We start from the raw sequence: 21,821 nt of genomic DNA, 5'->3' as shown, positions 1-21,821 counted from the left end.
GTTGGGGGGTAGGGAGAGGACTTTTCAGAAGGCACTGACAGCCCCAAAACATAGGCCCAAAAACACCTCTGCTCTTGTTCAGCCCAGAAACTGGACCCTTGTTACCATTGCCCACCCCCAACACATGCCTGGGCAGGGCAGAGTAAAGGGGAGTGTCACCCCCTCCCTGCCTTTGAGGCACCTGAGTCACTGTCTGGGAATTGGGCCTTGGCAGGCCCAGAAAAGGTGGTGTCTGGAGGGGGGCCTGTAACTCCTATAGGCAGGAGGGGAGGGCACTTGAAGGAGGGGAGGGCAGCAGCATAAGCTTTGGCCCAGGTTGGCCTGGGGTTTGAATCCTTACACCCTCCTTTACTGGATGAGTAACCTTGGGCAAACCTCAGTCTCCACATCTATAAAATAGGCATACATGTAACACATACTATTCAACAAATACTGAGTATCTAATAGAGGTTGGGCAGCATTCTGATCCTGAGAGTAAAATAGACTCTGTTCCCATGAAGCTTCCAGCCCAGTAGGTATAACTGTATTGACCTCAGGATTAAACCAGGTAATGTGGACATAGGGCCTAGTAGATGCTCAATAAATGACATGATTGCTTGGAATTTGAAGGACTCTCTGCCCAAAACCTCTTCCCTCCCCAAGTTTGAAACCAATCGAGAAAGAGAAAGACATGAGTCAAATAAAGATTTGAAAATCCGTTCTCTTAGTGAAAAAATAAACAGCTTTGAGGATATAGCTGAGCTATTGAGCCAAAATAGGCTTCCAAATACTCCCTTTGAATTAAATCCCCCCCCCCCCCCCAGTACTACACACATATACACACCACTTCAGGCCTCTCCCTCCAGGACAGAGCTTCCCGTGTGAGCTTAAATCCTCACATTGAGAAGGCTTGCTTTCTCTGGACAAATTACTCCAAGCTAGAAGGAGGAAATTGCTATGCCGGGCATGCCCATTTTCTTCTCTAAATCCCCCACCACTCTGTTGCTTCCACTCCATCCTCTACTTACTACAAAGTAATTATTGAAACAAAAGTGACGGGGACAGGTAATGGGTCTCTGGGAAGGCAGGAGTCACTCCATTTCCGGTGTCGCCCAAGGTGCAGGTATGTGTTTTATTAGCCTGTTTTCTCTGAGATCCATTCCTCCATCTTCCTGCCCTGCTGTGTCTCAAAGGCTGCGCCCTCTTTTTCCTTGGCCTTTTTGCCAACTAGCTTCTGCTTAGGTTCAGCCAATGGGAGACACTGATCGAAGATTGAGGGTGGGAAGAAGGGAGAAGCCAGGGTATTTCTCTCCCTCTTTCAAATCAAGGGGCACCTCTGACAGTGGTTGTGTCTCCTCCATGGCTCTGACTCTTGCCAAATTTACCTCCCTCCTTAGTCCCTCCTGGTCATTCTGGGTAGCTCTGCTGTGGCTTCAGCTCCCGCCTGGTGTCCCAGTTCCAAGCCTCTGGCATTATCATCTCATCCCTTGGCCTCCAGCCCTAGGGGTGATAGCAGCTTCCTGATGTTACTCACTTTAGGGTTGGCTTCCCAGCATCCACTCCTGAGAGCAGGAGGCTGCAGGAAGGACTGCAGAGGGCAACGCTGGGCACCGAATCTCGCTGGAGGGTTGGGGGTAGGGTGGGGTTGCTCAAGTTTCTACAGCTCCGATGGCTGAACCAATCCTCCCGCCCAGCGGGAGCTACAGAAAGTCCATATACAAAGATTTTAGGGGCAGCCATCTGGTTGAAAGTGAGGGCTAGAAGCTGTGCTGGTATAACACATGGCATTTGAAAAAAGGGTCAATTGTCTTCATCAAAAAATGGCGAGTGTTGATGGAGCTCGCAGGAGGGCAAGCCCAGCCCCTCCCCAGCCATTCTTCCATGGTTACGGCCACAGTGCCACTGTTCTGCCTTAATGCCAGCTTCTGGTCTCTCTAAACCCAACTGCCTGCCTGAAGAAGATAACTCCCTCTATAGAGTGAACACCAGCTATGTCAGACTGTGTCAGCTACATCACAGACTCCTCTAAGGCACCGCTTCAGACCCGCCTGGCCTCACCAGCGCCAGCTGCAGTCTTGTGAGGCTCCGACCAGCTTTACATACATGCTGTTTAGAAGCACCTTACCTCCTGTCCCAGGGGTTCTTTGTTGACGCTGCAGCCCAAGGGTGTGCCACCCAGAAGTTCAGGGGGGCTCGTGCTTAATGGACTAGAGGTTTAACCAATGGCAGAGTGGAATCGGTGCATCAATTCCCCCATCCTCACCACCACTCCTACCCAAGGAATGCTTCTGAGATGCCATTTATTCAGCTGCATCTGCTCTAAATTCTCCCTCCTTTCCTGCCTTACACCCTCTTCCTAGGATCACACCCATTAATGAAATCTGAAATCAGGTCTGCTTTCTGGGGAGCCCAGGCTAAGATACCAGCTTTCCTGTCTCTCACTGAAGCCCTCCCCACATGGTTTTCCCCAAGAGAAAAAGACATTTGTGAGACAATAATGCCACAGCACTTTATTTAGAATAGATACAAAGGATTCCCCTAGTATTCATCCCCCTCCTCCTCTTCTCCCTCCCCCTCCACACTATCCATGCCTACCTCCTCGTAATCCTTCTCCAGGGCAGCCATATCCTCCCGGGCCTCAGAGAACTCACCCTCCTCCATGCCCTCGCCCACATACCAGTGCACAAACGCCCTCTTGGCATACATCAGGTCGAACTTGTGGTCCAGACGGGCCCAGGCCTCGGCGATGGCGGTCGTGTTACTCAGCATGCACACGGCACGCTGCACCTTGGCCAGGTCACCGCCGGGCACCACAGTGGGTGGCTGGTAGTTGATGCCAACCTTGAAGCCTGTGGGGCACCAGTCCACGAACTGAATACTGCGCTTGGTCTTGATGGCGGCGATGGCGGAGTTGACATCCTTGGGCACCACGTCTCCACGGTACAGCAGGCAGCAGGCCATGTACTTGCCATGACGGGGATCACACTTCACCATCTGGTTGGCAGGCTCAAAGCAGGAATTGGTGATCTCCGCCACCGACAGCTGCTCGTGGTATGCCTTCTCTGCGGAGATGACTGGCGCATAGGTGGCCAGGGGGAAGTGGATGCGTGGGTAGGGCACCAGGTTGGTCTGGAACTCTGTCAGGTCCACGTTGAGGGCCCCGTCAAAGCGCAGGGAAGCTGTGATGGAGGAGACGATCTGGCTGATGAGGCGGTTGAGGTTGGTGTAGGTGGGGCGTTCGATGTCCAGGTTGCGGCGGCAGATGTCATAGATGGCTTCGTTGTCCACCATGAAGGCGCAGTCTGAGTGCTCCAGGGTGGTGTGGGTGGTCAGGATGGAGTTGTAGGGCTCGACCACAGCTGTGGACACCTGGGGGGCTGGGTAGATGGAGAACTCCAGCTTGGATTTCTTGCCATAATCAACAGAGAGCCTCTCCATCAAGAGTGAGGTGAAGCCGGAGCCGGTGCCCCCGCCAAAGCTGTGGAAGATGAGGAAGCCCTGTAGTCCTGTGCACTGGTCAGCCTAGAAAGTGAAGGCGAAGAGAAATGTGGGTGTGAAGCACCCCTGACAAATGGGAAAGAACCCGCTTGTGCTGTCTCACATTCCCTCCATGTGTCATAAAATCCTTGGAAGACTTTTTCCAAGATTGTGAGGTATCCCTTCTAATTGGCAGCATCTTCCTTGCCTGTGATGAGCTGCTCTGGATGGAGCAAAACAGGGCCTGATAAGGTCGGCCCACTCTCTCCTCCTCATCCCTCTCCCTCTCTAAAGCCTCCTGAGGTCTCTAACCAACAGCTCTCTTGAATCTTGTAACATAATCATGTTTGTCATCACCGTTTGCCAGCTCTACCCATACCCGTGTTTCCCTGATTTAACTCCAGATATTTCTGGAGGGTTTCTCCAACAATCCAGGAACTTATCCCCAAAGTCAGTCATAGAGCCCTGGGCCAGCATGATTTGGATCCCTGCTTTTCATAAGGCCTTCTGCCCTCACCCCTACCACACAAGGTGATATTCTAGGGATGCTTATGGGCCTCCATCACTTGGCCAGGCAGCCCATGGACAGGTTTGCCCTGGTGGCCATGCTGCCCAGGATTGGGCCTGTTGCTGTAGAAGATAAAGAAGACGTCCAGCTCCTGGCTGCAGCTATACACTGCCTCCCCTGACCAGGATGCAGGGCCCTGATCCTGTGTGTTTAAGACTTTTCCAGGAGGCTCTCCCAAGGGCTGGCGCTGTCCTTCTCCTATCTGGCCTCCAAACCACAACAAGAATCCCCAGCCTTTAGCCATTCTCTCACCAGCTTCCGAATCCGGTCCAGCACCAGGTCAATGAGCTCCTTTCCAATGGTGTAGTGGCCTCGGGCATAGTTATTGGCAGCATCTTCCTTGCCTGTGATGAGCTGCTCTGGATGGAAAAGTTGGCGGTAGGTGCCCGTCCGAACTTCATCTGCAATGAACAGAGTTTTAGGCCCCACTCCTCTTGTAGCCTGGCTCCCAGAGCCCCAGGATACCCAGGAGAAGTGGGATCTCTAGGCTCCAAGTCCTACCCTGGAGGAGCCCCATTCACGTTGCTGCTATTGCCCTTGACTTTACGTGTTCATCAAGAAAAGGAAAGGGATGTGGGGTGACGTTGAAACCCTAGAGCTGAGTGACAGTGGCTCTGCAGATCTGGAGTTCTAATTGGCTGCAGTAACTGGGAACCACACACTCCAGTGCTATCCAGTTGTAGAGAAGGACTTGCTGTGGTACCTGGGACAAGGCCATGGAAGAGATGGATCATCACTCACCAATCACAGTGGGCTCCAGATCCACAAACACAGCCCGGGGCACATGTTTTCCAGCCCCAGTTTCACTAAAGAAGGTGTTGAAGGAGTCATCCCCTCCTCCGATGGTCTTGTCACTGGGCATCTGCCCATCTGGTTGGATTCCATGTTCCAAGCAGTAGAGCTCCCAGCAGGCATTGCCAATCTGCACGCCGGCCTGGCCCACATGGACTGAGATACACTCACGCTGAGCAGACAAATAGCAGAAAACACCCTTAGCAGAGAGAAACGTATCATGCCTGGACACAATTCCTGCCTTCTTGCCTTCCTTGAGTGGTTCTCTGGCTGAGGGCAAAGTTTCTTGGACTCTGCTCTCCTTGCCCCACCCCCTGTGGCTAAGCATTTACAGGTGGCATTGAGGACCAACAGGCATTGGTTCTGGGGGCTGGGCCAAACCCCTCAGGGGAAGCAGAAGATGTGGGCAGTTCTCAGCTTATGGAGTCTTGCTCAGGGACTAAGCATCTTGAGGAATGTTGAGGGGATCAAATGAGTCTGGCAGAGAACCAAAGTCAACCCACTCATGTTCAGAAAGAAATTAGGGGCCACTGGTGAGGGAAGCAAGATCCAAGTGAAGTTTCAGGAGTCAAGGATAAGGAAGAGGTTTATAGAAGCAGAAAGAACTCTGGATTCATGTGACAGCCAGAAATGCCAGTGAGAAAGGAAAAAGAGGGCCTGGAATCGACATGCATGTGCTATCTTTCCCCTTGGGTGCGCATGGCCCTGGAGTGGGGTGGGGCTGGAAAGAAAGGTCTTCCTACATGATTCAAGGCTGGTGGTCAAAGAACCCTTGGCCCCTGAAACAAGACTGTTGGTCTAAGAAAAGAGAAAGGTCAGTGTCCTTCCTGGGGAGTCCCATGAGAATCAAGAAGGCTTGACTGTCTTGCTTCAGCAAAGATTTATTGAGCCTCTACTATGTACTGCACACTGTGCTGACACTGGGGACACATAACACCTATCACTCAGTCCCTGCCCTCAAGAAGCTCACTGTCTAAGGAAGGGAGAGCTTCATAAGTTAACAGATGTGTGGCAGTGTAGTCGGTGGGGTACCAGAGACGTCTCCCAGACCACTTCCCTGGGTACTACCAGAGTACTTCTCTGCTTGAGAAGTAATTTCCACAGACCTTACAAATAAAATGAGCACATTCATCAAATTTCCCCAAATTAAGGCTTAACAATACAGAGGATGCGAAGAAATGGGAACTCTTACACTGCTAGTAGAAGCCTAAAGTGATGTATCTCAAATTAAGAAGAATCATATAATATGATACCATTTATATAACCAATACTATGCATCATTGACAGATAAATTTATATATTTACTATATAGTCTTGTAAAATGTATATATTGCAAAAATAAAGAAAGCAAAGGAAAATATTAACCGAACTTGGAATAATGGTTCTCTCTGGTAGAGATGAATGTAATTGGGAAGAGATCCTTTTTCTTTCTTTTTTTGAGATCCTATTTCTTTTTTTTTTTTTAAATATATTTTATTGATTTTTTACAGAGAGGAAGGGAGAGAGATAGAGAGTTAGTAACATCGATGAGAAAGAAACATCGATCAGCTGCCTCCTGCACATCTCCTACTGGGGATGTGCCCGCAACCCAGGTACATGCCCTCGACCGGAATCGAACCTGGGACCCTTCAGTCCGCAGGCCGACCCTCTATCCACTGAGCCAAACCGGTTTCGGCAAGATCCTATTTCTTAAAGTGGGTAACAGGTGTTCATTAGATTATTCTTTATACCTTTTTACATATCTAAAATAGTTTGTACATATTTTAACGAGGACACTTTCTCCATAAATTTAACATGTCACTGACATTTTTATCCTATATAATAAAACCCTAATATGCAAATTGACCAACTGGTGGACCGGTGGAATGACTGGTGGCTATGACGTGCACTGACCACCAGGGGGCAGACACTCAACACAGGAGCTGCCCCCCTGGTGATCAGTGCGCTACCACAGGGGGAGGGCTGCTCAGCCAGAAGCCAGGTTCACGGCTGGCTAGCACAGCAGCAGTGGTGGGAGTTTCTCCAGCCTCCGCTGCAGGTGGGCAGTAAGGAGTGAGGGGTCCCAGACTGCGAGAGCCCTGGACTGCAGGGCGCGGAGGGGGATCGGGCCTAAGAAGGCAGGCAGACATCCCCTGAGGGGTCCCAGACTGCGAGAGGGTGCAGGCTGGGTTGAGGGACAACCCCTTTCCCCGCAGTGCACAAATTTCATGCACCAGGCCTCTAGTATGATATAAGGGCCTTGACTTATGATTTTTAGATGACTAGGATTAATCCATAAATCATTTGTATCCCAGCCCCATTACTTGTGTACTTGCCTCGAGCAAGTCTTAGCCTCTCTGTTGATGTCCTCCATTATGACAGGGGGCAATAATAAGAGCCCCCTCCTAGAATTTTTTTTGAGGATTAAGTGAAGGAATGCATGCATGTTGCCTGCCTCATTTCATGACACTTTCTAGGGTGCACCATATGCTGGGTCCCCCTACTAAACCCCTCAGCCCCTAATCACTGAGTCATAGAAAGAAAAGTTAATGAGTTAATCTGGGAGGGATTTAAGGACACAGGAGTTCAGAAATCCGCAGGTCCAGAAGAGAGAGCTGACTCAGCTTCTCAGCTCACCAACCACCTGGCCAGGCCAGGGACAACTGCTGCACCTCCGAGCCTGGCCGAGCTCTGTCTACCAAGTCAGACCCTGTCCTGCTGCCCTTGCTCCTTTTTCTTGACTGTAAAAATAGCACAGTCTCGTACCTGTATCCAGCAGGCTTTGTCATTATGTTGATTAGTCCCATATATTAAGCATTAATTAGTTCCAGAAACTATGCTAAGTGCTTCACATACATTTTCTCATTTGATCTTCACAACAGCCCCCTTGAGTAGGTATTTTTATTAACCCATTTTACAGATGAGGACAGTGACTCTCAAAGAGGTTAAGCAACTAGTTCAAGGTCATGAGCAAAATGAGGAATATTCAAAGCAGGGACAGCCTGGCTCCAACTATGTTCTTTTTTTTTTTTTTAAATATATTTTATTGATTTTTTACAGAGAGGAAGGGAGAGAGATAGAGAGTTAGAAACATCGATGAGAGAGAAACATTGATCAGCTGCCTCCTGCACACTTCCCACTGCGGATGTGCCCGCAACCCAGGTACATGCCCTTGACCGGAATCGAACCCGGGACCCTTCAGTCCGCAAGCCGACGCTCTATCCACTGAGCCAAACCAGTTTTGGCCCCAACTATGTTCTTAACTGCTCTTCTATCCTGCCTATGTGGGAGACAGGTTAAAGATAGCAAATGATCCCACACCCAGACAACTCTGGGTAACTGGAAGCACCCTCCCTCTCCGCACCCTCCTTCTCCGTACCCCCCTTTACTTCCTCCCCCCCTAATATGTAACTGCAGTTGGGCAGGGCTATGAGGGTGTATCCCCACAGCTGGGAGATGGGACCACAGTGAATCTGCCATGGGGCCCAGGGTGTGTAGGGCAGTGCCTACATTTTGTGTTCCAGTCCTGCTTACCCCACACTCCCTACCCTGAAATTCAGAGCCCTTTAGCAGCCCTGTTCCTGAGTCCAGGCTCAGGAAACACACACACACACACACACACACACACACACACACACACACATCCTGGTTACCATCACCCTGTTCTTCTTCACCCCTGCACATACCCCCACATATCAGCACATTTGGGAAGGAGCACACACATCTGGAAGTCTCTTTCCCCCATCCCCACCTGCCCACACACTGTAGTACCTGACTCCCAGAGATTCCTCACACCACCCACCTGGGCCCACTGGGACCCTCACTTGCATGCTTAGCACCCCACCTCTGCTCACCATGCTGTTTGGCTGAGTGCTGACTGGGGTCTGTCTGCTGCTAGATGGAAAACAGGGATGGGTGCGTGAGAGACCCACAGCCTCTGGCCTCCTATACGCTCTGGTCTGCTCTCAGGGTGGAAATGTTGTTAGAAACATCCCCGGGAGGGCAGGCCTGTTGACTTGGTTACCAGGCAGCAGGCAAGTCCTGGTCCTGGGCCCAAATAGGGGAGGGAGGTGGCGTGTAGGTGGGGCTATGACGAGTCTGTGGTGAACTAGAACAAGGAGTCCTCGGACAAGAGATCAACCTCAGGGCCTTTGGGTGGGAACTCTGTCATAGAACATAGGGAATAAGAGCTTGGTTTTAGCCTCAGCTCTGGGCCTTTGGGTGGGAACTCTGTCATAGAACATAGGGAATAAGAGCTTGGTTTTAGCCTCAGCTCTAGCATTTAACTTTTTTGCCTCCATTTTCTCATCTGTAGAATGGGAAGAGGGGAAATTGTGAGGGTTAAACAACAAACTTTCTAAGTGCTCTGTCCAGAATTGCTGCTGTTCTCCATGGGGAAAACACGCTGATGAGCAGGGCTCGGGGCTATTTGTCGGAGTCTCTCCCTATTTCAGTGCAAGTTGTTGCTGGTCTCGCCTGCCCTGATTTCTCCACCGAAGGACTCGCCCTATGGCCTTAGGCAAAGTTATGAAATAAAAATGTTAATCTCTCACATTCTGTGTTGTAGTTCTTAAGGTTGCTTCACCCCTTATCTCCTTTGAGACCCTCAACTTTGTGAGGTAGCCAAGGTGGGGCCTCCATTCCCACGATGTCTTGCCCGAGGTCACATGGGGGTTAGTTAGTGGTAGAATTAAGAATCTGGGACTCAAGCTCGGCGCTTCTCCGCTTTCCACGTGGCAGAGTTGTCTCTGTCCCTCTTCCCCGTCCTGGGTCTCTATTTTCTTCCTTCCCTTTCTCAGTTGCAGTGGTGGTCATTCTCTTGCATACCCCGCAACTCCCTGGCCTCCCTCTAGCTTCAGCAGCTTCATTTGACTAAACCACAACCCTACATAATTCATTTCTTCACCAAGTCTGTGCCTGCACTGACCCAGCGAAATAGTGGAAAAACCCCAGAACCAAGCTGATGAATCTGACTTTGAATTCATGACCTCAAATGGACCCTAATGCTGCCTGGAAACCACACAACATCTCGTCTGTCATTTTTCCAAATAGCAACCATGACCTGGAATAGGAATGCCATATTTAGCAAATAAGAGAATTTTATCTAGCAATCCTATCCAGGAAGTAGTTGCTACTGTGAAATTTCAGTCACTGTGGCAATTAGTGGGGGTTATTTTGAGGGAGGGGCTTTTCCAGAGTCCTTCTCATCACAGTTTACTAGGGAGTGACCCTGAATATCAACATGGCTACCTCTGACTTGGGTTGTAGACTGAAGTCTCCACTCTTCCACCTGGACCTACGAGGCCAAGACCCCCAGAGAGAAGACACAGTCAACCAGCACTTCAAAGGTAAGGAAGCCCCGCCTCCTACAGGGCTGATTCATGAAGCCACGGACCTCAGGAATTGTCATCCTGGGAATTATTATTCAGATGGAGGAATTCAGGGCCTACCCACTGGGCCCCAAACTCTGTTATCTAGCACTTCGTTAAACTTTTTAAAAATATGTTTTTATTGATTTCAGAGAGTGGGAGGAGGAGAGAGAGAAACATCAATGCACTGCCTCCTGCACAGCCCCTACTGGCAATCGAGCCCCCAACTCAGGCATGTGCCCTGACTGGGAATTGAACTCTGACCTCCTGGTTCATGGGTTGATGCTCAACCACTGAGCCACACCAGTCGGGTTCTTGTCTAGCACTTTAACTTCTCCCAACTGGACTCCCAGTTGGGCTCAGGGTCAACCAAGATTTCACCAGCTCTAGAGAGAGGCAGCTGGGGGAAGAAGCCTTATGTAAAACGGAATAACGAGACAGATTTTTAAAGCACATTAATGTACCTAAGTTATAAAATAAGAGGCAGTCAATACTCTAATTCCTTCAACAAATATTTATTGAGTGTCCACTATGTGCCAAGCACTGTAGCGGATGCCAGGGTTACAGTGGTGGACAAAAAGAGTCTGTGCTCTTAAGGAGCTGACATTTTCATGGGCAAACACATAACAAATTAAGAAGACGATCTCAGAGAGCCATTGCACGTGAGAAAACAAAACCGGACAATGGCCCCAAAAGAGATGGGAGGTGGGGGCTGCTGCTGAGAAGGAGCGGCTCTCTAAGAAGGTGACACTGGAGCTGAGAGGGCATGACAGGGTGTTAGCCATGCGGGATCTGGATAGAGCGCTCCAGGCAGAGAAAATAGTGAGTGCAAAGGTCCATAGGTAGGAGTGAGCCCCATGTGTTCAAGGAAACAGAGTGAGAGAAGGGGAGAGCTATACAAGATGAGATCACAGAGCTAAAGGGACTTGGAAGGAGAACAGCTTTTATTACAGGTGCAATAGCAGGGTTAAGCAAGCATCATTGCCTACGTTGTGTTTTAGAGAGATTATTACAGCTGCTGTGTGGAGACTGCATTATAGGGGTTCAAGAGCAGAAGCAGAAAACTGGTTAGGAGGCTACTGTAGGCATCCAGAAATGGGGGGTGGGGCTTGGACTAGAGTGGGGACGGTGGGAGGTGGCTGGGTTCAAAGTAGTGGGACGTGCTAATGTGTGCAGCAGACCTACCCAACAGCCTTACCTGCCCCTTGCCTCCACTTCTTCTTTGCTCGCAGGGTCCTGATTTGTTTAATTACTCCCCTTCCACTTGCTCAGGGAAGATGGCTTTTCCCCAGACCTAGGAGTGAGTAGAGAGCAGTTTAAACCATTCATGGTAATTCTAGTCCCTCCTTCCGGAGATCGGTTTAGGAATGGGGCCAGTGAGCTAAAAGGGGAAGTCTGCAAGGATGCTTTAAGGAAAGGTTTTTCTCCCTGATAAAAAGAGATGTGGGAGGAAAACCCCCTTTTCCTGTGTCCATTGGAGACATGATACTTGTAGCTGCTGCAGGCATCTTGTGATCATGAGCGAAGCTGCCACCAGCTCACTGAGGATGCCAGAGCAGAAAGCTGGAAATACTGGGTTATTGGTGACATCACTGAAGCAACCCTGGAACCGCCCTACACTCAGAATTCTTGTGGGATAATAAATACCCTCATTGTTTAAGCTGTTGTTACTTAGGCTTTTCATTATTTGCAGCCAAAAAAAAAAATCTAACTAATAAAAGAGGAGAAGGAGAGAGGGAAAGAGGAATGCAGGGTGACCCTAGGCTTTTAGCTTAAGCATGTGGGTGGAAGGTGATACTGTTCACTCAGACTCAGAAGCCTAGGACAGAGCAGGTTTGGCAGGGAGGGGGGTGAGGGTATTGAGAGTTCTGCTTTGAATGTGCTATGTTTGAGATGTCTCATGGGCTTTCAAGTGGTGATGTCAACAATGCAAAAAGTCACATGAGTCTGGAGTTCAGAGAAGTCCAAAATGGAGATGCAAATGTGAGAGTCATCAGCATATAGATGCTATTTCTTTTTATTCCATTCTTTCACTATGGTTGGGGAATGTGTAGACTCTAGTTCTGTTCCTTCTGGATAACCCTACAAATGTTGTAACTTTTTATTAAGGACATTTAAAAATACACTTACAGTAGAGATAATATAATAAAACCCCATACACTCATCACCCCCCTTCAACAGTTGCTTTTTCAGGAACAAAAACAAAGAAAAGAGAGAGCCCAGGACTGAGCTATGGGAACTCCCTTTAGAAATAAACCATGAAAAACTACCAAGAAGAAGTGGCCAGGACAAAAACCAGGAGAGGAGGTGTCATTAAAGCCAAGAAAGAAGTGTTTCAAGGAGGGAGGAAGGACCAACTATGTCAAACACAGCTGAGAGGCTGAGAAAGATGAAGATAGAGATGTAAACATTGGCAAGATGGAAGTCACTGGAGAACTTGGCAGATCATCTCAGTGGAGCATGAGAACCAAGCCTGCATAGAGAGTGGGGAGGAGAGCAGATATGGAGATATCCCTTTAGGAAGGTTGGCTGTGCGAAGGAAGGCAGCTGGTAGGTGCTCCAGTCTGAAAGGAACAGAAGGGTGTGCACTAAGGCTCCACTCCTCCTCTCCCAGAGGGCGTCAGTGGAGTCATTTGAAACTTTGAGGACCTTGTTGCTCTGCTCCAAGATGGAGGTGTAAGATTCTGGGAAAAGGTTAGAAAAGACAGAGATAACAATGGCCAAGGGGGAAAGTTTAGAAATCCAAAGAGAGTGTGTTTTGCTGGACACCCATGTATGGTAGATGAACTAAGCAATGATTCAATGGGAAGAGTGAAGTGCCTGGAATCGTCTTCTAGATTCTGTCCATGTATGTGACTGTCTAAATGTTTTCAGTTTGGTAATATGGACCATTACCTGCATATCCATGCAGAGCTACGGCCCTAATTCAGAAGCATCTGTATATATCCTGAGGATATACACACAGTCATGCACAAAATGTGTGCATGCACACAATCAGAAGTAGACTCTTCATTCCACTAACATGCCTTGGATAATTCTCCCTGCACCTTCTCCATTTTCCCTGCCAGAAGGCCTGCTCAGGGGTTTTAAACTTCTTGCCACAGGGGTCAGGGTAACATAAAACTGTAAGGTAGGCTGAGCATATGATGTTAAATGGCAACAGATACTTGTCTTCTGTGTCAGGAACACAGAATGGCATGTACTGAGTGAATTGGAGCAGCTTGTTGCCTCTCATAAAGCTCCATTTGTTGCCGTATTGGTTTCCTGTTGCTGCTGTAACAAATAGCTACAAACTTAGTAGCTTGAAACAACACAAAGTTACTATGTTACAGTTCTGAAGACCAGCTATCCACAGTTGGTCTTATGTGGCCAAAATCAAGGTGTTGCAAGTGTTGCCTCCTTCAAAAGACTCTAGAGGAGAATCTGTTCCTTGCTTTTTCCGTCTTCTAGAAGCTGCCCACATTCCTTTACTCGCGGCCCCCTTTCATCTTGAAAGCTAACAGTCACGCCTGACCTTTGCTTCTGACCTCTCCTTCCCTGACTCTGACTCTCCTGCCCCCCTCTTCCACTTGTAAGAACCCTTGTAAGGGCTGATCCCACCCAGAAAGTTCAGAATTATCTCCACATCTCAAGATGTTTACCTTAATCACGTCTGCCAAGCCTTTGCCATGTAATTTAATGTAGGCACAGGTTTGGGGATTAGGATGTGGGTCTTTTTGCAGGACTGTTATTCTGCCTACCACTGTTGCTAAATGGGAATGCAGGCCTAGTACGGCCAGACCTACCAGTTCTTTTCAATTAAACCTAGAAACCTGCATTTTTATTTTTATGTTATTGACTTTTTCCCCCCCAATTGATTTCAGAGAGAGGAAGGGAGAGGGAGAAAGAGAAACATCATTGGGCTGCCTCCTGCACGCCCCCTTCTGGGGGTCAAGCCTGCAACCTGGGCATGTGCCCTGACTGGGAATCAAACCCGGCAACTTCCTGGTGCATGGGATGACACTCAACCAACTGAGCCACACTGGCTCAACCAGAAATCTGCGTTTTTACATGACTGTGTATAAAAAAGTTAACATAAAAGGCCTGAGATTGCTATCCTTAGAAAGGCCTGCTTACAAGACTGGCCCTTGGCTGGCATCGGGGAACTTGGCGTTTGCAGTGTTCCAAATCAGCAGTTAACTGACAATGATGGTTTGTTGTGCCTAGACTCTTAATCTAAATAATATAATTTATGCTGAACAGCTGCTTTTATTCCAGGAGTCTGGAATTGTTGTATGTGCTAGGCAAAGGTGCCTATGTGACTGACACCCAAGAAAAACCTTGGGTGTTGAGTCTCTAATGGGCTTCTTTGGGCAGAAACACTGCAGAGAAATATTGCTCCACTTTTATTCTGGAGGAAGAACACACTTTGTGAGCCCTTATGGGAGGGAGAGGGTATAGATCACTCCACACACCCCTTCTGTTTTTTCCCCTTACAATCTGCCTGTGTATTGTCCTATGTCCCTGTAATAAACCTTAGTTGTGAGTACAATTTTATGCTGAGTCCTTCAAGTTCTTCTAGCTCAGTGGTTCTCAACCTTCCTAATGCCGCGACCCTTTAATACAGTTCCTCATGTTGAGGTGACCCCCAACCATAAAATTATTTTTGTTGCTACTTCATAACTGTAATTTTGCTACTGTTATGAACTGTAATGTAAATATCTGATATGCAGGATGTATTTTCATTGTTACAAATTGAACATAATTAAAGCATAGTGATTAATCACAAAAACAATATGTAATTATATATGTGTTTTCTGATGGTCTTAGGCGACCCCTGTGAAAGGGTCGTTCAACCCCCAAAGGGGTCGCGACCCACAGGTTGGCGAACCACAGGTTGAGAACCGCTGTTCTAGCTAATCTCCTAACATATGGGGTGGTCTTGGAAATGCCCCAAAACAAAGACAATTCCTGAATTTGTCATATTCTAAATGTTACAGGGGTTAACACTGTGAGAGCCAAACAAAACATTTCTGAAAGCAAATTTGGCCTCCAGGCTGCCAATTTGTAAATTCTGGCTTCTGAGATGTCTACCCTAATTTTAGTCCCATCTCTGAAGTGAAAAATTCATCCCACACACTAGCACATGCCTACCATGTGCTAAGCACCTTCATTGGAACTAGGGATACAAAGATGAATAAGATACAGTCCTTACCTTCAAGTTTGCTATGTAGTAAGATGGAAATGTGCACAAATAAATGCAGCATGATGCACTACACACACTACTACAAACGAATAAAATAAGAATCCAGATAGCTGCTTACAGTGCTTTGCCATGTCTATACACATTCCTAAATTCATCTGGTCCTCACAATCTGAAGTTATCCCACTTTTACAAATGAAGCATCTGAACCTGAAAGTCAAAGACGTTTAGGGTTTTGCCGAAGCTAAAATCTCTTTTGGTCTTCGTTGTTCGGGGCTGGGGTTGCACAAGTGGAAAAGAGCCAGGGGAGGTCTGCAGAGGCCAGGTGTTCTGTTATCACCAAGGTCCTTGCTCTGTAGAGACCATGACCCCATTTCCCAAAGCAGCCTCTCTCTTGCCCTTGTCAGTTTTTTGTGTGTTTTTTTTTATGAATGAGTCTTGTTCTTCCAACCAGAAGGTAAGTCCACTGGGAAGAGAGACCTTGCCATGTTTCACCATATTCCTTTCCCTGCCTTGCCTAAGTAAGATCTCGTTCAGCTCTTTTGTTGAGAGAAGGTTGCATGCTAGGTATTTTGTCCTACTGTGTTGTGTTGTCAGAGAGCCCTGGCCCTAGGAAACACTATGGTAGGAGCGGCAGGTGAATCCTTTCTAAGTGACTAGCAGGTGGGACAGGTTTAAGTCTGTGCCGGTGGGCACATGGGGCACTTCCTGGTGAATTTCCCCGGTGAAAGGAGACGGCTAGGAAATGTAAGGCACGTCAAGGAAAGCAGAGGTGGATTGAGGCGTTCATTCTTGCAAGCAGTGGAAATGAAACATAGAAAGAGGGAATGGCTTCTGCTGAGGCCTCCACCTGAGTGCTGATGCTCTAAAGATGCAGGTTGTAGCTCCTGCCCTCAGCTGAGGGTCAGAAGAGGACATGAAAGCCAAAATCCGCCTCGATATCAGTCTTCGCTTCCTTTTTTCCTCTTCCGCGTCAACAAGCGTTCTGATACCTCACAGCAATGCTTTCAGGGTGGAGTCGTCTCCTATTCTCCGATGAAGAAGCCAAGGGTTCAGTGGCATTAAGTCACCTGCCCAAGGTCACATAGGGCAGTCGGGATGCGAGTCCAGTGCTAAGGACTTCAGGCCAGAGCTCCCGCGGCCCCCGGGATCGGCACCCTGGGGCTCAGGCGGTGCAGCTCGCGGTCCTCGGCCGCCCACAGGCGTTGGCCAAGGCCAGCTGTCCCGGGCATGCAGCCGCAAGGGGTTCCTCGAGGACCGGCCGGAGCCAGGCGGCCTGTGGGAGCCGCGGGAGAGGCAGGGCGGGAGGGCACCTGCGCAGGCCTGCGGCAGCCACCTGGGGCGCACAGCCCCGACGGCGGCGGCCTCAGCCAGAACACCTGCGCGCCCCGGCCCCCATGACGCAGGTGCAGGCGGGACGCGCTCCGGCTCCGCGCCCCCCGTGCCGGCAGCGGAGCTCGAGAGCCCGGCATGGGGGCCCCAAACCCTGAGCGGGGAGTTCAAGTCCCGATTGCTTCACGTTCGCCAGGTGAGGGACCAGGGCGCGACTGGCGGGAGGCCCCCGCGCTGGCCCCACCCCCGGAGCCGCCGGGCCCTCGCGGGGCGTGGCCTCTGGGCCTCGGCGCCTAGTGGGCGAGGAGCGCGGGCCCGCCTCCCTATATAAGGCGGGTGCCGCACTGCAGCTAGCGCACTTCTCACTGAGACCCGTCGCCCGGACTCTACGTGAGACCCACCGCCCGGACTCAACATGGTGAGTGCGGCCCGCCAGGATCCTGCCCGCCCCCTAACTGTCCCTCTCCCTCGGGGGCGCTCGCTCTGGGGATGCGCGGAGCCCTCCATCTGGCGTTCCGCGTCTCAAGGAGGCGCAAGGGTGTTTGCCTCGCCCCCGCCCCCACCCCGTCCGGCTACTGACTTTGGCCGGGCCGTGTGGTCCACTTTCAAAGGCTGGGGAAGGGGGAGGGTGGAGTGGACTCTTCTCCAGGAGAGAGGAGCGGCCCTGGAGATCCCTTCCTGCCCCACCAAGCGTTCGCGCCCTAATCCTCCTGCGGGGAGTCACGCGGTGCGGCGCCCAGTTTCCGCGGGCGAGGGAGACCCGCTTGGCTGCCCTCCGCCGCCAGCCTCACCCCACCCAGTCCCTGGCACGGACCGAACACGTGCTTGGCGCCAGAAGGTGGAAGGGGATCGGGTGACTGGATCCAGCATCCCCTTTGCCTTCGGCTGCGTGTGCATCCCTCCTGCCCACAGCCTCCCCCCGCCGTGACTCAGCACCCCGCTTCTGAGCCAGGAATGGGGTTCGGTCTCGTGAGTCAGGCCGGCCCCTCTCCAGCGGGAGCCCGGGGGCGCGGACGGGCAGAGACAGCTGTAGCCGAGCGGGAGCCCGGGCCCAGGCCAGGTTGGGGGGAGGGGAAGAGGTGTGTGTAGGGGGTGGTATTTATAGCCCAGGAACGGGGGCCGAAATCCAATCCTCGCTTTCCGCTGGGATGTAATTGGAAAGAGGGGGGGCGAATACAGGGCGGGGTGCAGGATGGCGTTCATGCTGCCTGGGGCAAGGCGGGTTACCTCTGTGCCTCACCGCGGGTTCCGCTTCCTTTTCTGAGTATTTGGAAATCTTCACCCTGCCATTTCCGTGTGGGACAGGGCGGCCGCGCGGCCTGGCGCCGCACCACTTTGGCGCGTCAGGGGTTACTTTCAGACAGGCAGGGGCCAGCTTAGGGCTGCGACTGTCCCAGTGCTCACAACCTTATTGCCCTCACCTGCCCTCTGCACGCACCAGCATTATCGCTGCTATTTTCCTGAGGCCTGTCGCCTCGGATGAAGGTGGTAAAGACTCCCAGAGTGCAGTGTGTGTGTGTGTGTGTGTGTGTGTGTTGGGGCGGGGAGGGAGAGAAGGGAGCAGGAGAAGGAGCCAGATGGAATTGATCCCCAGAGCCAGATGGGATTTAAAGGTGGGGGAGAGGGCATCCTGATGCCAGTGTGGTCAGTTGATGCCAGACTGGAAGGCTGAGATACCTCTGCAGCCCACAGAAAAGAAAGGGGGAGAAGGTTATATGAAATTTCAGTTGTTTATCCTCCAAGCAAAGATTAAGCGAGTGGGGGCCTCTAGCTATAAACTGACAGGTCTGGAAAACCTGTCTTTTCTCAGGCTCTTCAGAAGCTGTTGTTGTGAGGGTAGGAATCAGGAACAGCTAGAAAGTTGCTTGTCCTTGTCTCAGTTACTGCACTTGCCCTCTCCACCCTCCCTGAGTATTCTGTGAGTGTGGGGTCATGTGGAGCCACAGCTCTTGCTTTTTTAAAAAATATGTTTTTATTGATTTTTAGAGAGGGGGGAAGGGAGAAGGATACGGAAATAGAAACATCATCAATTGGCTGCCTCCTGCACAAGCCCCCAACCTGGTCATGTGCCCTGACTAGGAATCAAATTGGTGACCTCCTGGTTCCATGCTCAACCACTGAGCCACACCGGCTGGGTGAACCTCAGCTCTTAGTTAACAAGGACCCCATGGAGTAGTAGGCTAAGGGGCTGGCCTGCCCTACTGGGTGCCTCCAGTTGGAGCCTGGGCAGGCTGCCAGCCTTTTCTGACCTCTGTCCAGCCCCAAATTTCTACTTTTGCCAACTGAGTCATCCTAGCTAAAAGGTGATAGGATGGGAGAGAGGTTTATAAATGAGGACTTATGGATGTAGGACTTATTCTCTGTCCCCTCTTTTTATTCCTCAGCGTGAATGTATCTCAGTCCATGTGGGGCAAGCAGGTGTCCAGATGGGCAATGCCTGCTGGGAACTCTACTGTCTGGAACATGGGATTCAGCCTGATGGGCAGATGCCCAGTGACAAGACCATTGGTGGAGGAGACGACTCCTTCACCACCTTCTTCTGTGAAACCGGAGCTGGAAAGCACGTGCCCCGGGCAGTTTTTGTGGATTTGGAGCCCACTGTAATAGGTGAGAGAAAGAAGGGGGTGGAATTGAAGGGAGTGGAGAGTGACTCTAACGCTTCTTTCTGGTGAGAGTACCTAGACCTGGCTTTCCTCACCCTGAAAACTTCTCACTCAGTTTGAATCTAATCGAATGCTGGCCTTGCACAGCAGGTCTGGGTTTCTCTCACACTGGTATCTTGGCCTGGCAGAAGGATGAGCTATTCCACATATCTCACTGCAGCTACCGCACTGAGGGAGGGAGGCCCCGGCTGAGCACAGCCTGTGGTTTGGGCCCTGACAGTGTGGTTTGTGCCCTTGCAGATGAGATCCGAAATGGCCCATACCGGCAGCTCTTCCATCCAGAGCAGCTCATCACCGGGAAAGAGGATGCTGCGAACAACTACGCCCGGGGCCACTACACCATTGGCAAGGAGATCATTGACCCAGTACTGGACCGGATCCGCAAGCTGGTGAGAGTCTGGCATGGACGGGAGGTAGCTTTTGATGATGCTAAGGGTCAGGAACATTTTTTCCAGGCCTTTTTGAGGGAGTCACTCTAATTGTACATGTTCCAGAGCATGTTGCTGCTACAGAACACTCATTAGTCTGTGCCCTGACTCCTAAGATATTTAGTCTTTTGTGGAGCGAGAAGATAGAGTTCCTCAGGACCCTCTCCCACCTACATTGCTCTTTCTCTTTCTTGTCTTTCAGTCTGACCAGTGCACAGGACTTCAGGGCTTCCTGGTCTTCCACAGCTTTGGCGGGGGCACCGGCTCCGGCTTCACCTCACTCTTGATGGAGAGGCTCTCTGTTGATTATGGCAAGAAATCCAAGCTGGAGTTCTCCATCTACCCAGCCCCCCAGGTGTCCACAGCTGTGGTCGAGCCCTACAACTCCATCCTGACCACCCACACCACCCTGGAGCACTCAGACTGCGCCTTCATGGTGGACAACGAAGCCATCTATGACATCTGCCGCCGCAACCTGGACATCGAACGCCCCACCTACACCAACCTCAACCGCCTCATCAGCCAGATCGTCTCCTCCATCACAGCTTCCCTGCGCTTTGACGGGGCCCTCAACGTGGACCTGACAGAGTTCCAGACCAACCTGGTGCCCTACCCACGCATCCACTTCCCCCTGGCCACCTATGCGCCAGTCATCTCCGCAGAGAAGGCATACCACGAGCAGCTGTCGGTGGCGGAGATCACCAATTCCTGCTTTGAGCCTGCCAACCAGATGGTGAAGTGTGATCCCCGTCATGGCAAGTACATGGCCTGCTGCCTGCTGTACCGTGGAGACGTGGTGCCCAAGGATGTCAACGCTGCCATCGCTGCCATCAAGACCAAGCGCAGTATTCAGTTCGTGGACTGGTGCCCCACAGGCTTCAAGGTTGGCATCAACTACCAGCCACCCACTGTGGTGCCCGGCGGTGACCTGGCCAAGGTGCAGCGTGCCGTGTGCATGCTGAGTAACACGACCGCCATCGCCGAGGCCTGGGCCCGTCTGGACCACAAGTTCGACCTGATGTATGCCAAGAGGGCATTTGTGCACTGGTATGTGGGCGAGGGCATGGAGGAGGGTGAGTTCTCTGAGGCCCGGGAGGATATGGCTGCCCTGGAGAAGGATTATGAGGAAGTTGGCATCGACTCCTATGAGGACGAGGATGAGGGAGAAGAATAGACCAGCTGCCTGGAGCCCACTCACTATGTTCATTGCAAAATCCTTTCGAAATAAACAGTCTCCTTGCACGATTTCTTGTTCCCTCTGTGATGTGAGTACTTGAGCTTCTGCTGCCTTCCTTTGTGCTGCTGCTGCTTCTGCCCTATTTGCTGCTCATGACCCTTTTCCCTTCCATGGCTGAAGGTGAGACTTGCCAAGGATCCCTTGCCAGACTCAGGAAACATGACCCCAGGGACCTTGATGTAGGATCCTAAGGGGTACCCAGGATAGGGAGGAAATGAGGACTGAATCCTGGACCAGTCTGTCCAGCCACAGCCTATTGAAGGATATGAGTCTTCACTTCTTTTCCAAGTAGGAGTTTTAAGTCGAAAAGTTTCTGTATTTGAGTTGGACTAGACCTGTTCTTCCTGCTGCTTCTGCATTCACCGACTCTGGAAGCAAGGCTTGGCCCAGGCACCTCTGTGTTACGAGGGCTTGGGAGTGGGGCTGAGCTGGCCCAAAGTTCCTTGGCATGGAGCCCAGTCATAAGCGTGGGGGATGGGAGGGAACAGGGCCGTCTCCTCGAGTTGTTTATGTCACTGCATAAACAGCTTTGCATAGCTTACTGTCTTGCTGCTTTGCTGGGGGCTAGGGCTGTGCCATTAAAAGTCAGGTCGTCTCCCCTGTTTGTGCTTTCTTTCTGGCCTCGGTTCCTCTGCTAGCTGGTGGGAGCCTCTTGCCAGGGCCCTGGGGAAATTTCAGCTTTGCTAATAGGCACCCCAGGACCCACACTGACGTCAGCATGTGGGGGTGGGCAGGGTTGGGGGAAAGAAGCTTCAATCTCAGCAGCAAGCGATGCCAACCCTGCCCTTGCCTCCCCTCCCTGTGATTCAGGGACG

At 50.9% G+C, this 21,821-nt stretch overlaps 2 protein-coding genes and 1 long non-coding RNA gene across 4 annotated transcripts; 1 reads left to right on the top strand and 2 right to left on the bottom strand.

The window, feature by feature from the left end:
* Positions 1–2,466: 2,466 nt before the first annotated feature.
* Positions 2,467–8,794, bottom strand: LOC118661627 (tubulin alpha-1D chain). Of its 2 annotated transcripts, none has more exons than XM_036319847.1 (4): positions 8,650–8,794; positions 4,766–4,988; positions 4,277–4,425; positions 2,467–3,501 (listed from the first exon to the last, which is right to left on the bottom strand). In XM_036319847.1, exons 1-4 carry the CDS (start codon positions 8,650–8,652, stop codon positions 2,518–2,520), a joined length of 1,359 nt encoding a protein of 452 aa, XP_036175740.1. In that variant the 5' UTR covers positions 8,653–8,794; the 3' UTR covers positions 2,467–2,517. The 2 variants fall into 2 exon arrangements, with proteins under 2 accessions (XP_036175740.1, XP_036175739.1); XM_036319846.1 differs by having other exon boundaries at positions 4,766–5,015; positions 8,650–8,667.
* Positions 8,795–10,663: 1,869 nt separating this feature from the next.
* LOC118661086 lies at positions 10,664–16,844 on the bottom strand. The gene is made up of 2 exons (XR_004969133.1): positions 15,359–16,844; positions 10,664–11,458 (listed from the first exon to the last, which is right to left on the bottom strand). It is a non-coding gene; the product is annotated as an uncharacterized LOC118661086 (long non-coding RNA).
* Positions 16,845–16,953: 109 nt separating this feature from the next.
* TUBA4A (tubulin alpha 4a) lies at positions 16,954–21,016 on the top strand. The gene is made up of 4 exons (XM_036318615.1): positions 16,954–17,096; positions 19,063–19,285; positions 19,582–19,730; positions 19,972–21,016. Exons 1-4 carry the CDS (start codon positions 17,094–17,096, stop codon positions 20,941–20,943), a joined length of 1,347 nt encoding a protein of 448 aa, XP_036174508.1. The 5' UTR covers positions 16,954–17,093; the 3' UTR covers positions 20,944–21,016.
* The last annotated feature ends 805 nt before the right edge of the window (positions 21,017–21,821 follow it).

Source organism: Myotis myotis, unplaced genomic scaffold, assembly GCF_014108235.1.
Source record: "Myotis myotis isolate mMyoMyo1 unplaced genomic scaffold, mMyoMyo1.p scaffold_m19_p_8, whole genome shotgun sequence".
Taxonomy (NCBI): Eukaryota; Metazoa; Chordata; class Mammalia; order Chiroptera; family Vespertilionidae; genus Myotis; species Myotis myotis.
This window is presented reverse-complemented; position numbering and strand designations above follow the sequence as displayed.

Excerpts from the sequence above, each read along its gene's own strand:
- LOC118661627 (XM_036319846.1), bottom strand. Across the intron at positions 4,426-4,765 it reads TCTGGAGCCCACTGTGATTG|ATGAAGTTCGGACGGGCACC; the intron begins GTGAGTGATGAT and ends TGTTCATTGCAG. Across the intron at positions 3,502-4,276 it reads TGGACCGGATTCGGAAGCTG|GCTGACCAGTGCACAGGACT; the intron begins GTGAGAGAATGG and ends TTCACTTTCTAG.
- TUBA4A (XM_036318615.1), top strand. Across the intron at positions 19,286-19,581 it reads TTTGGAGCCCACTGTAATAG|ATGAGATCCGAAATGGCCCA; the intron begins GTGAGAGAAAGA and ends GTGCCCTTGCAG. Across the intron at positions 19,731-19,971 it reads TGGACCGGATCCGCAAGCTG|TCTGACCAGTGCACAGGACT; the intron begins GTGAGAGTCTGG and ends CTTGTCTTTCAG.